Raw genomic sequence first — 13,990 nt, 5'->3', positions numbered from 1 at the left:
AGTTATTAAAGTGTAGCTCTAGCATTCAAGTACAGTTTTGCTACAGCATATTTTCTTTTTAATTGATTTTGGAGAGAGAGAAAGAGATTGATTGATTTGTTCCAGTTATGTATTCACTGGTTGCTTCTTCGTGCCCTGACTGAGGATTGAACCCACAACCTTAGCGTATTGGGATGATGCACTAACCAACTGAGCTGCCTGGTCAGGGCCTGCTACAGCATGTTCTTAAATAATGTGAACTAGTTCACAAACAATTGCTAAGTAGGGCAGTGGTGTCTTGATAACCCAGAAGTCCCACTGGTTCATACGCAATTTTCTCCAACACATTAATAATTTGTACCACCAATTACCTCCAGTTTTATAATAGTTAACTGGAAAATACACGCTTTCTGTCTGAAATAGGAAGCTGTGGCATGACTTGATTATTTTAATAGGATCACTCAGGCAATAGAAACAGAAAGTTATTGCAGAAATCTGGGCAAGAGTAAGTGGATGTTTGGGACCAAACTACGCGAGCAGGCCGGAATGAAAGGTGTGGGAGTCTACCTCCCTAGGGAGACACACACACAGACGCAAGGAGACATGCACAAGAATATTTGTCGGCGTACTGCTTTCATAGTGAGTAACTAGAGTATCCATCAATGGAATGGGTAAGCCGCGCAGTCTGAATTAAGTAGAGCTGCATGTACAGTATCAACTTTCAGTATTGGACAACCAAGGAGAAATATGGCTAAGCCATCTGACTGTGATGAATAGAAGAACAAGGAAGTTCAGATTGTATGCAGGTGTGTAATTTAAGCTGCTTAAGGAGAAGAGAATACTTGAGAGGAGTGAGAGGAGTGAAAAAGAGGTGGTGTCAGTAGACAAAAGTCCCCCCGGGGGTCAAGGACTCCTTGGTGAGAGTGTCCTTGAGCTGGAAAGGGGGGTTAGTGTTGGAGAGTGGGGTGTTTGAGATCATAGAAGAGTCTGAGTCATTAGTAATGACAAGTTCAAGGTTATGACCAAAGTTGTAGCTAAGACAATAGAAAAAATTATTGAGTCTTTCAGTGTAGCCAGCATACTGAGAGGCCAAGACCCTGGAAGCATCATCTGTACAAGTATTAAAATCACCCAGAACTGTAACGGCAGTAGTGTTGCAGAGACTGAGAGTAAGACAGGAACTAAGTTCTTACAAGAACAAGGGGAATGGAGGGGACTATACGGTCGACAACTGCAAGAAGTACCCAGGTTGCCAATGCCACGGTCTGATAACAAGTTTTTAGTAAGGAGCAGAAGAGGATAGGTGGGAAGCAGCAACGAGGAGCAAGGAACCCGTTCCACCTCCATGCCCAGTAGTGTCAGGCGTGGGAGAGGAAAATGCTACCGTTTGAGAGGGATTCAGGAAAAGCAGTGTCATCAGAAGTCACCAACTGAAATTCTGACAAGTGTAGTTTAGAGGGCTGGGTGTTTTCACAAATTAATACTCATTTTTCTTAAGCCACAGAGTCCTCATGATAGAAACATGCATTTTTAAAAAGTCTAAGAAAAACAGCCATGATACAGGTGAAATGAGAGTGGCAAAGGGACCGTTTTATTTTAATTTTTAAAAAATAGTTATATTTTAGAGAAAGGGGAAGGGATAGAAAAAGAAGCAGAGGAACATCAATGTGAGAGAAACACTGATAATTTGCCTCTTGCTCACACCTGACAGGGAGCCAAACCCACAACCCAGGCAGGTGCCCTGACCAGGAATTGAACCAGTGACCTTTCGCTTTGCTGGATGACACCCAACCAACCGCAGGCCAGGGCTGAAGGGACCACTTTAAAGGGAATGACCACTTTCTGTTGTTCCCATGGCAGAATGTAGGCCTAGTATTGCTAGATCTTTTGATCGTTTGCAAGAGAAACTGGATTATTATGGGAAAAAGACTTAAAATACTTGCTTTTTATGTTTTAAATAAAACATGTCAGAGACTGCATTCAGCCACAGTCACAATTTCACGAACTCTGCATTTAGAACAGGCGCTGCTGCGGTGTGCGTCTGGGAGTCCAGCACCGGCGGACTGACGGGCTGCCTGGTGGGCAGCCTCCTGCGCGGTTCCGTCTGCAGGTGTAAGGAGAGGAACTATCTAGAAGCTGATCGCCAAGCTGCACTTAAATTACCTGGCAGCTTATCACTTGCTTAATTGATTATTGCTCAGACAGATTTTATTTCACCCCCTATTTTTTTACTTCAGTTCTAATCCTGATAATGGAATTGCCTTTGGAGAGAAACACACCTAACTCATGGCCTAGACATTTAATAAAGTAGACCTCGTACAATAAAGGAGAGCTCTAATAGAGGAAATTTAAAGGTTCTTTAAGCCTTAAAAAAAAAGCTAATTCCTAAACAAATTTTAACATTATGAAGTATTTAATGTTTCTTCAAAATCTTCAATTTCCCTGTAGTCATACTGAAGATGGAGAACACTTTTTGTATTGAAGTAGAAGTCCTAAAGAGGGTATTTGGCTGCATTTGACCTTGGGCAGGGCAGCAACCCCCTGGATTTAGTTTCCTTATCTGTAGAGCAGATTAAAAATACATGCCCCACCTACTTTGATTAGGATCAAATAAGTGTGAAAAGCTTACCTCTTGACTTTGTGTGGGTGCTTTGTTCGATTATATCCTAATAAAGAGCAACAGCTTGCCTAAAGCTAGGGATTCTCTCTACTTAAAATATTTTAGATTAGAATATATTTAAAATGTAGGAAACCCCTTGAGTGTGAATAGATATATAATCTACTTCCAAAAGCAACTTTCCTATTGAAAGGCAACACCGGTTCCGGGGTGTGAGGTGCTGGCTGGGTAGTGGCGTCTCTCCGGCTCTGTGAGCGCAGCTCATTGCACTTTGGTTAAAAATCCTCTTCACTCAGACGCTTGGTATACACACTCTCTCTTTGGGCCTGCCACCGCCTTGCTTTCCCTTCTCACCCTGTGCTCACTTTTTTCCTCATCAAAATGGACAATTATCACTTGAGATTTATATTTAATGTAGTGGGCCTTTTCTAGCAGCACTGAATACATACTCGAAAGAACAAGTCTTAACTGAGAAACATGGGGTACCTCGTTTGCACAGTAATTTTTTTAAGTCCCAGTGATGAGAACTAAGGCAGCTTCCTCAAAGGAGGCCAGCAGTTGCCACTGCAGTGCAGCCAGTGTGTTGACTATGAGGTGACAAAATCTTCATCACGTCCAGCTGAACTGTCCTGTCATTTAGTCCGAGTCCTTTGGAATAGTTATTCCTTTTTATCAGTCGTATGGTTGTTATGCAGCCATGGAAGGAAAAAGCTGAACATCAAAATCATGGACAATATACCTGAAAGATAAATACAATAAAATAAAATTAGTGACATCAATCCTACATAGAATGTAGGTATTTTCTAAATCTAATATTCTCACATTATTTTTCTTCAACCATGAATCCTTAAAAACTGTATGTACTTTGTAAAACCAGTAAGATCTAAACATTTATTTATAGGGTAAACAAAACTGGAATATTTGGAGTTCCAGTTCTGGCTCTGTTGCAGGCTTGCGGAGTGAGCAACTCGGGCCTCCCTCTGCTCTTCTTTAAAATGGCAGCACCCTGGGCGCAGGGCACGCCCTGGGAGAATGACCCAGTTGAAAGCACTCCTGCATTTTCACTTGGGATGCTCAAAAAGAACAGTATGTTAGATTACTTTATCTCGTCTCATTTTTTTCTATCAATTTTAACCATTAATGACTTTTAAAACTATAACAAGCAAAATACCTAAAATAGAATTTTGGTTAATGCTGAAATTTTAAACCTTATATATGTAAAAAAAATTACATATTAGTAAGTCTTCATTTTGAGGTCACAGCAGACAAGTCTGGCACGTAGGTTCTGGCTGAGCGGTCAGTGGGAGCCAGGGCTGCGTCCAGGGGGCCACGGGGCCCAAATCGCTGTCTTGAAAGGGAGGCCTCTGAAAGTCTCCAGTAGTTCATGTGTTCATCTTAACATACTTGGGTTTAAAGTTCTAGGTCAGTTTAAACTAGGATTAAGAATGAGTTTTTGTCACGTGCAGGCTTGATATTTACTCTTGTTTGGTAACAACACGAAACTTTAAGGTTTAACTAGCATTTGGGTAGCTTAACGTTTTAAAAAGATGAGTCTGTTTGCAATCAAAGGCTTGAAACGAAACAAAAGTCAGAAACCATCCCTGTTAACTGATCTGCCAAATTTGACATTTTCTTTATGAAGTCAGAGCTAGAAAATAAGATATTACATTTCAAACGTTTTCCTAAAATGGAATTTCTATTTCACATGAGCATTATAATTTGCTAATTTTCATTCTGTAAAATGTGTAGAGAATTACTTTTATATACAGTGTTATAGTCATATTTATAACATTTTAAATTAATTTGGGGGAGGTGGCAGGGGTCATTAAAGGGATTACAATGTCTGCTGTGTAGAGAAACAAAAAAGAACAGGGTCTGTGGTTTCCCAGAACAGTGTGCCCCTGCTTGGTGAGGAGAGGAAAGAAGATCGCTGTGCAGGGACTCCCGTCTGTCTCGATCTCCTCCCCGCCCCCCGCACCGTGGCACCGTGGTGCTGCCAGAGGTGGTGTTGGTGTTAACGGGGCTCTGTTTGCTCTGGCTCGCCCTCTCAGTAACTCTGGTAAAAATATGACTTCTTATGTTTCCGGTCCTTCTTAGAGTTTAACTCTGATCTTATTTCATTTGAGGCCATTTTCTTTTCCCAGTGGGAATGTAAGTTCAGTGTGGAATGTAATTTCAGTGTAGAATGTAACTTCAGTGTATGCCAGATTCATGGTAAGCTAGAATTCAGTATTCTCAGAACTGCCATTTATTCACGTCTTTTTTTCCCACATACGTGGAAGGATTCGTGTACTGTTTATCATTCATGAGTGTCTTGGAAAAACACAGGAACATGTCTCTTTAAACCAAAAGCTACAACAGGAATTTTATGTTGAATGTACTTAGAAAAAAGCTAGGAGGTCTTTAAGCCAACTAAGAATCTTTGGATGCTTGTTTTCAACAAACTAAGTTGGGCCATACCAATTACAAAAAAAGTTGATTCCCCAATTCCATTTTTAAAAGATTCCCTAAATAGGAAGCAAAGAAGTGGATAAAAGTGCATTTGTTTTTTGTTTGGATTGTTTCGGTAATGGCCATAAATGGTTGCACCTCCCGTTCTGGACTGCACTAACATGACGGAATATAGACTGTTTTCCCTCCCTGTTTTCCCTCTCCTGTCTGCTTTCTAAAGTGGATGGAGATGATTGCTTCTTTTTTATCTGTCATGAGATTTTTTCCCCAGATACTCTTCAGGAAGAAGTTACTGAGTGATGGGGCTTCAGTACATGTTTAAAGTAAAATGTCATGGTCCTTTTACAGAGAATGTCCTTACTTCTGATTTCTTATAAAATTCTTCTGGAAAAGTCCTACTTTTTAATGTTCTTTCAAGTAATGAGAGAAATAACTCCTTATTATCATGGCCTGTTGTTAATATTTGCGGTTGGAACGCTAACAAGTATGTATATAATGTTAATAATATATGTTTGATGTTGAATCAGACTTCTTTTTCACATGGATTTTTCACATGGAAACCGTCACTAGACCTGTCCAATTAGTGGCCTTTTTAACTTCACTGACTGCAGTGACATTTTTAACTCTTAAATTAAAAAACAGGGAAAATTGAGCCCTGGCTGGCGTAGCTCAGTGGATTGAGCACAGGCTGGGAACCAAAGTGTCCCAGGTTCGATTCCCAGTCAGGGTACATTCCTGGGTTGCAGGCCATAAGCCCCAGCAACCGCACATTGATGTTTTTCTCTCTCTCTCTCTATCTCCCTCCCTTCCCTCTCTAAAAATAAATAAATAAAATCTTTAAAAAAAAAGATTTCTTAAAAAAAATAGGGAAAATTTATCTTTAAAGTAGTTGTTATTGGAAAACGTGAGCAACCCGATGAACTAAAAAAAAGGCACCATTAGTAGCCTTTTAAAATGCTCGTGTTCCCTGACAGCCTTCATAGCTGCACCCGCATGCATTCCTGTTGCGCGTGTTGGACATGACACAGAGGAGCGGGAGGCGAGGGGCCCCGCGGACGGGGTGTGACAGCTGTTCCTGCGGGTGCCGCACTGTTCGCTTCCGCCCGCGCCCTTTAAAAAAACCGGGATCGAGCAACGAGAAACAAAAGGCTGACTGTGGACAAAAAGGATGAAGTAATAGAAAGCCAGGCATCCTCATATTCATTTGTAGTTTTGAATTATAATAGGGCTTAAAACAAGGGACTAAACAGAATCAAGAAATGCTGATAACTTATATAAAGAAATGCAAATTATGGCGACACAGTCATACCTCGGCATGCGGTGTCTGCACTCGTCACAAGTCACGTTTTGACGAGAAAAGAGGGTGGCAGCACTCCCCACAGGAGAAAGTGCTTCATCGTTGGGGACTCATCGGTTTCAGTGTGAGTCCCAGAATGAGTTCACGATGAGCACTGAGGTACCACTGTATTTTTTAAAACTTTTTGTGTTATTTGGCCCATCCCAATAGAAGCAATAGGAATGAATCTTACAGATTGTAAAACTATGTTCATTACCAGTATTCATTGTTTTTTGAGATGCTTGTTTGCAAAAGGAGTCAAATGAACTAAAAAGTAGTTTATATGGACCTCACAAATTTGAAAAAACTAATTCCTTTAACAAAAAAAAGATTATTTTTTAATGGAATTAATCACTCCTCACTTTTTTTGCCCTCATAGCTGAGAGTTTTTAAAAGTGTTACCATACTTGGAACTGACTATCCTTAATTAGATAATTTTGTTTCTTTGAAGACAAAAATAGCTTTAAAGGATACTGCACAAGATAAACTTATTTCGGGCATGTTAACTAGCTTTCTCATTTTCTCTTTCGTGAGCACTCTGACCTTAGAAACTGATGTATTACAGTGACATTCCATATCATATTTTAAGACAAATTATATCTTTCAATCATATTAAATGAAAATATGCTTACCTAAAGAAGGAGCCAGCCAATATACTATAAAAAATTGAAGAAATGCTTCATCAAAACACTTGAAATGTAGTGAAAGTGCCAAAGCTGGATTAAAGATTGCTCCTGTTAGACTTCCTCCTGTAATACAGTTTAAGCAGAGTGATACCAAACCATGTATCTTACATTCTCTGGCAACTGAAAATAAAGGGGTTACAGTCATCCCTGGGTGTCTGGGTAGGGCTGGCTCCAGGACCCCCACAGATACCAAACTCTACAACTGTTCAAGCCCCTTATATAAAATGGCATAGCAATTGCACACAACATATATATTATATATAACATACATGATACACACACACACAGTCCCATCCTTCTATATACTTTAAGTCAGGGGTGTCCAGCCTTTTGGCGTCTCTGGGCCACACTGGGAGGAAGAGTTGTCTTGGACCACACATTAAACACACAAACACTAATGCAAATTGATGAGCAAAAACAGGGTTTTAAGTAAATTTATGATTTTATGGTGGGTCACATTCATAGCCATCCTGGGCCGCATGCAGCCCATGGGTCAAGGGTTGGACACCCCTGCTTTAAATCATCTCAGGATTACTTATAATACCTAATACAATGTAAATGCTATGTAAGTAATTGTTTATTGTTTATGGAATAACAACAAGATAAAACGTCAGTACAGTCACAACCAGCACGAGGCCTAGCTACACAGTGCACGTCAGCAACAACGAAACCATTTTTAAGAATATTTTGATTGCCCAGGCCAAGTAGCTCAGCTGGCTGGAGCGCTGCCCTGATACACCTAGGTTGAGTAATCCCCAGTCAGGGCGCATACAAGAATCAACCAGTGAGTGCATAAGTAAAGTGCAACAGCAACAACAAGAATAGTTTTGATCCATGGTTGCTCAACCCCATGGACTTGGAATCCATGGATTCAGAACCTGCGGGGTTCCAAATGCAGGGTGGACTGTATTCTTATTCTTTGATCTTTCTTTGTAGACTCAGCTGGCATATTATAGAGTAGGAAAATAGATTACACATTATAACATGTCCAGTGCAAAAAAAAATACAAAGGACATTAAGAATGTTAGTCCGCTGCTTTTCCTGTATATTATTGTAAAATGCACATTCATAGTGAATCTGCTCTATGTTTCTACAGAGTTTTATGAAATAGAGATTTGGCTGCTCTTGACACTGATCAATTCAAGTGAATGAATAATAAAAATAAAATGAAAATGCATTTAAAAATGGATACAACACCCCAGGTTCCTCTGGACCAAAGCATTATCCCTGGCTCCACTTAGACTTGTCAAGAAAGCCCTGAAGAAGTAACTGAATGCTATGGAAATGATACCTCAGTAAAGTGGTTTCAAAATGTGTTCTACAAAGATGTGACTGACTAGCCATGACCGACAAGCATACATTCTAACTGTTGACTCCTTTTCGGTATTCATGGTCCAGCTCTGCACCCAGGGCACCTCTGACATGGGACTTAGGAGTTAATAGTTCTGGCTACACCGCAAGACAGGAAAGGCAGAGGAGGGCGGACCACCTGTCCAGCAGTGCTCACCAGAGCCGTGGCTCGCTTCTCAGAACATGCCCTAAGATCATCCCTGAGATGGTGACATTTCTGGTGGTCCTTCCATGGAGAGGCTCTGCACACACATCTGCCCGACTCAGCCACAGAGAGAGAGTCCAAGGTCTTCGCAGATTTTATATTGACATAGATCACACCATGTTAATTGTCTTCATAAAATGCAGCAAAGTAAAACTGGCAATTAAGTGAAGCTTTCATAAGATTTCACACCTGATAGGCTGAAAACATTGAACTTGTGTGGACATGAAGATGTTGAGCAGTGAACCAGGTTCAGTTCCCACACCGTGTGGGCAGAAAGATAAGGGCTCACACAGACCTTTACAATATAATGTAATATGTGCTATGATAATATAATTAGTGACCTGTGATTTTTTTTGCATCTATCAATAAAAATATACTGAACCATTGCCCTCATAATTAGTTTACTTTTGGTATTCCGAAGCCAAAGACTTTCCAACATGTCCAAGAACACTATCCATCGGTCTTATACCATCCTAAAATCGAAACTACTTCAATCCCTTTATCCTTGAGTCCTCACATCACCAGTTCCGCTCAGTGTGACTCGGTGGGAGCTGCCCCTCCTACTGAGAGGTAGATTCTGTTTCTCCTCTCTTGAACGTAGACTGGCCTTGTGACTTGCATAGGCAGAATGCAACAGAAGTGTTGCTATTCTGAGTATGAGTGATGCTGTGTAAGTTCCAAGTTCGAGTCTCAGTAAACCCATCGTCGGCCCTCACTGTTTGCTCTCTTAGAACAATGCCGTGACTGTGTAAGCACGCTGGTCTGTGCTGCTGGGGGTGAGGCCACGTGAAGAACTGAGGCACCTGGGATGATGGCTGGTGCCAACTACCAGCCACATGAATGAGGCCACCTGGGTTTTTCCAGCCCCACCAACTGACCAACTATCTGGTCTCAGAAGAATTTTCTATCTAACCCTGAGAATCATGAAAAAATACATTATTGTCATCATTTTAAGACTGGGGGTGGTTTATTACATAGCAGTAGTTAACGGACATAGAAATCTATATCAGAAGTGGCTTCTGTGTCAATGAAGCCCAAAACATTTGCCTTTGACATTGACTTTGATGTTTTAGACTGCGTAAGTCCGTGTTGTAGGAGCTGCCCTATGTACTGTGGGATGTTTACCAGCATCCCTGACCATTACCCACTAGGTGCCAGTAGCACATCCATTCCCACCCCCACCACAGCCCGCCCGCACCTTTCTAACAACAAAATGTCTCCAGACATTGCCAATGCTCCCTGGGGGCAAGACTGGCTCCTATGAAAACCACTGTGCTGTAGAAACACTGCTGCTTGTACACAAGGTTTAACATGCCTGTACACAAGGTTTAATTATATGCAGACACGCCTATACACAAGGTTTAATTATAGTAGCAAAGAACTGGGGAAAACCTACAGGCCCATTCATGAGAATATAGCTAAGTAAGTTAGTTTATTATTACTTTGGAATACCATTCAATATTTTGAAATAATGAGAGAAATCTCTTCCCTAACATAGATTTGCAAGATAGATCATTCAACAACCACTACCAAAAAAAGCAAACCACAGAAAGGTATGAAACTCTTTAGTGAACGCAAACACACATAATGGTTTCTACAGGGTCTTACCACACGTATAATCAATGCACGTTAAAAAGTTCGAAAGGACACACACACGTGCAGGAGGACTGCCCTGCAGGGGAGGGCAGGCGGGGAAGGAGAGGGACGAGGCTGGGGGATGACAGTCAAAAGTCGCTTTTAGTCTCACTGGTAGGGTTTCAGTTTTTTACAGACAGAACACATTCATATATTACTTGTGTAATTAAACATGATTTAAAAGTAAGAATCACGCATCAGACAGAGGACTAACAGAAAATGCCTTCGGAAAATAAGTTACTATTTATTGACATTTGAAGGGAGAAGATGTGGCACATGTTGAAGAACAGGCATCAGCGGGGAGGTCCAGCCAGGAGACTGCAAAGAGTCTTAGAGGACAGCGTGAGCTGAGAGAAATCACACAGTGACAGGCTAGGTCCCAAATCTGGCAACTTGAGGCGCTAATGTTTCTCGGTACTCCTAAAGGGAATCAAATTGTCTGACAGAATGACTCTCTTAAAATCACATAAGACTCATGTAAAAAGCGAGAATGTCAATCAACAGATCTACTGTGGAAGCTATCCCTTTCCAGTGATCAGAAGAATATTTGTACCAAGCACTATGCTAAGAACTTGAATACACTACCGTATTCTTCATGATAGAATAGTTAGTTCTCTTCATTTTACAGGTGAGGAAACTGAAGCCCAAATTCAGCATCTCTCCTAAGGACACAGTCACACTCCAAGCCTGTTCTCTTAAGCATTCTATTGTAAATGGTATAATAAAAAACATTTTGGACCTTTGTTTGAATCTGGTTTTCATCTTTAAATTGGCACCTATTTCATATGGTTATGGTATGAAAAATGAAAACATGTAAAAGATTTAATTCCCTTCTCCTTTGATAAATAATTTTACTTATATTCTTCATAATTGAGGAGCATACAAAAACAACTCCTGAATGAAGTAATAAATGAAACAAAAATAATACAATTTCTTAAAAAAAGTATTATGCTTATTTTGAAAATCTGTAGACATTATATATTATTTCTTCCTGTGTAATTTTGAAAAGTGAATAGACTATTTGCTAATTCATTCACTCATTCTAAAAATCCTGAGTATTTACTTTGTACCAGGTAACACCATGCTAAGTTGTGGTTATACATTATCATTAGTAAAACAATTTTAATCTCTCTACTCATAAAGCTTACTGTCTGGTGGAAGAAGACAGGCATTACATAAGAAAACAAGTGTATCAAATTCTACAAAGAAAATAAACAGGGTTCTGTAACAAAGGCAACTTACTTAGATGTGTAAAATAACATACTTTTTCAGTATCAGATTAATTTAAAAATGAATGCAGTTCTCTTTTACACTGTTCATTGAGCTAAATCCTCCCACACCTAAGTTAAGGAAGATTTGCTGGAAATCTGCATGAGTAATTTTATAGCTCTACTATGTTAATCACAGCTTTCTTTTCTTTCTCTTTTTTAAATTTGGGAAGCCAATGCATAAGTGGCAATGCCATCACTGGCCTCTATGTGAACTTCAAAGTGCAAATGCTAAACCGATAAATGCACAATCAGAAACTTGGTTACTGGTCACCCAAAGCACCTGTGGTGACATTGCTGGAAAGTCATGTTCTATACTCTTGAAATACATCATCAGTTATTTTGATGTGACCCATGTTGGTGACTTCTGAGTACTTCCCAGTGTGTACCTCCAATGTATACCCCCAGCTGCGGCGTAACATTTTGCGAGGGATGATCCTGCTCATATACAGGGAATGTTCCTGCTCTCACCAAAACCTAAAACCTAAAAGTTGGATAAGCAACTATTCATCAACCCCTCAAATGTGCGTGTGTCCTGCCCTCCTGCCTAAACCACTTACTCCACTCACGGCCACAGAAAGAGTGAGCAGTTCCAGCCCCAAAGTCGGGGAAATGGATGGGAAAGTCTTTCATTCTCACCCCGGGAGTCCGTATCTTAAGGGTTGCTTCTACTCATAGTTTCACTTTGAATGGGCAGAAGATAAACTTTTACTACAAATTTCCTGGCATTTCCAAAATGTTTTATAATTCAGATATAGTCCCAATGAAGATATTTTGCTGTAATCTTTTATAATGACACTTTTCATTATTAAACTTTTGTTTTTGCATCTGAGATCTCAAAGTGCACAGATTGTAAGAAATCAACAGGTTTCTCAAGAGTTATTCATTTGTAAAAAGCGTCTTTGATTTCAAGAAAGTTTTAATTTTAAAACACTTCTTGATAGGTCACTTAAAAGTTCATTTATTGTTCAAGATGAATTGTTAAGGAAATAAAAAGGACTTTAAGTAATTTTTCAGGAAAACAACTAAGAAATGGAACTACATAATTTCTACTTGCCACTCTCATGAGTAACCAGTCGTGTCAGAACCATTTTTCAGCGAGTGTCAAAAAAGGCTCTTTACTAGGCTGGCTTGAGGAAAGAGGTAGCTGAAAAGTTATCTTCCTCTCTACCATTAAAACTACCCCTTTGTAGGCTATTTGAACCCTTGGCATTATCTCAGAAGATCTTAGTTTCCGCACAGAAGTGGCTTCTTTTTCTGGGTATTCAAAAGAGCACTGAATGGAGGATCTTTATGTCGACCCTGTCTGTCCTTAAAAAACTGGATGCGCAATGTTTAGAATAATGGTAATACTAATATTGGCATCACAGAGGTTCGGGGATGCCAACCATATCTTGTAAAGAACCTAGAGGCTCCGGAGATACCAAGTGTTTTGCGGGAGTAACAAACCTGCGTAGACCAAAAAGGTGATGAGTGCTGCCAGCAGGTGGATACGAAGCTTGTTTCGGACCTCCTGGAAGTGCAGCAAAGCGCTGTGGAAGATGAAGGAGCAGGTGGCCTCTATGACGACGGCTTTGGGCAAGTCGACGTGGATGGGATTCCTGCAAGTGAAGCTTCTCTCGCTGACGTGATACCTGGTCAGCCCCAGGCTCCACAGGGCGCCCATAGAGTACCTGCTGCCCAGGGCACCAGTCAGCTGAGCCAACAGCCTTATCGCCCCTATCTCAGGGGACATGTCCCCCAGCATCATCTGCATCATCACACCGCACGGGTTGCTGGAGGTGCCCACCAGGGTCAGGCCATGCACCAAGGAGAAGAAATAGACTAGCGTCAGCGGCCAGGTGGGGTGCGCGGGTTCCTGCTCGCTCAGCACTTGCAGCTCATGGGTGCAGCAGCAGAGCTGGAAGGTGGCCAGAAACTCCAAGACAAAGATGTGGGCCACGGGCCTGTGCATTTGCCGTCGGAGGACCACGCGAGCCAGCGCCATGAACAGCACGGTCGACAGCATCAACCCCAGCGAGGTGCAGGTGTCCTGCACCTCGGGCCAGAGCCCCCGCGGCGCCGTCATGGCTCGTCCCCTGCACGCTGAGCTGCCGGGTCAGTTCGGCAGCAGGCGGTCTGGGGCTGGAGTCCGAAGTCCTAAGCCCGCAGCCCCGCCCCCTCCCCAGGGCCGGGGGAGGGTGGACTCCTGGCACGACGGTCACGCAGGAGGGCTCCTCCCCAACCCCTGCTCCGCGGAGGAGTCGGAACCGGACCCGGGAGGAGGGGAGGGTAGAAGGGGCCGCGAGGGCGGCGCGGGAAGCTCTGCGAGGGCCCTGGCGCGGGGGCCAATGGTCAGGCCGGACCCAGGCGCACGCACCCGGGGCCCCCCGCTCTCCGCCACTAGAAGCAGTGAGCCCCGCCGCGAGCCGAGCTCCGCCGCGCGCCCGGAGGCCATGGCGCATGCGCTGGCGGCCCGCGCTC

The 13,990-nt window shown here is 42.1% G+C and overlaps 1 protein-coding gene across 1 annotated transcript; it reads right to left on the bottom strand.

Moving 5' to 3' along the window:
• Positions 1-1,548: 1,548 nt before the first annotated feature.
• On the bottom strand, positions 1,549-13,741 carry AQP11 (aquaporin 11). Its single transcript, XM_045818065.1, has 3 exons — positions 12,977-13,741; positions 7,016-7,132; positions 1,549-3,335 (listed from the first exon to the last, which is right to left on the bottom strand). Exons 1-3 carry the CDS (start codon positions 13,593-13,595, stop codon positions 3,256-3,258), a joined length of 816 nt encoding a protein of 271 aa, XP_045674021.1. The 5' UTR covers positions 13,596-13,741; the 3' UTR covers positions 1,549-3,255.
• Positions 13,742-13,990: the final 249 nt, after the last annotated feature.

This window comes from Phyllostomus hastatus, unplaced genomic scaffold, assembly GCF_019186645.2.
Source record: "Phyllostomus hastatus isolate PE091 unplaced genomic scaffold, TTU_PhHast_1.1 phas_scaffold_317, whole genome shotgun sequence".
Classification (NCBI taxonomy): Eukaryota; Metazoa; Chordata; class Mammalia; order Chiroptera; family Phyllostomidae; genus Phyllostomus; species Phyllostomus hastatus.
This window is presented reverse-complemented; position numbering and strand designations above follow the sequence as displayed.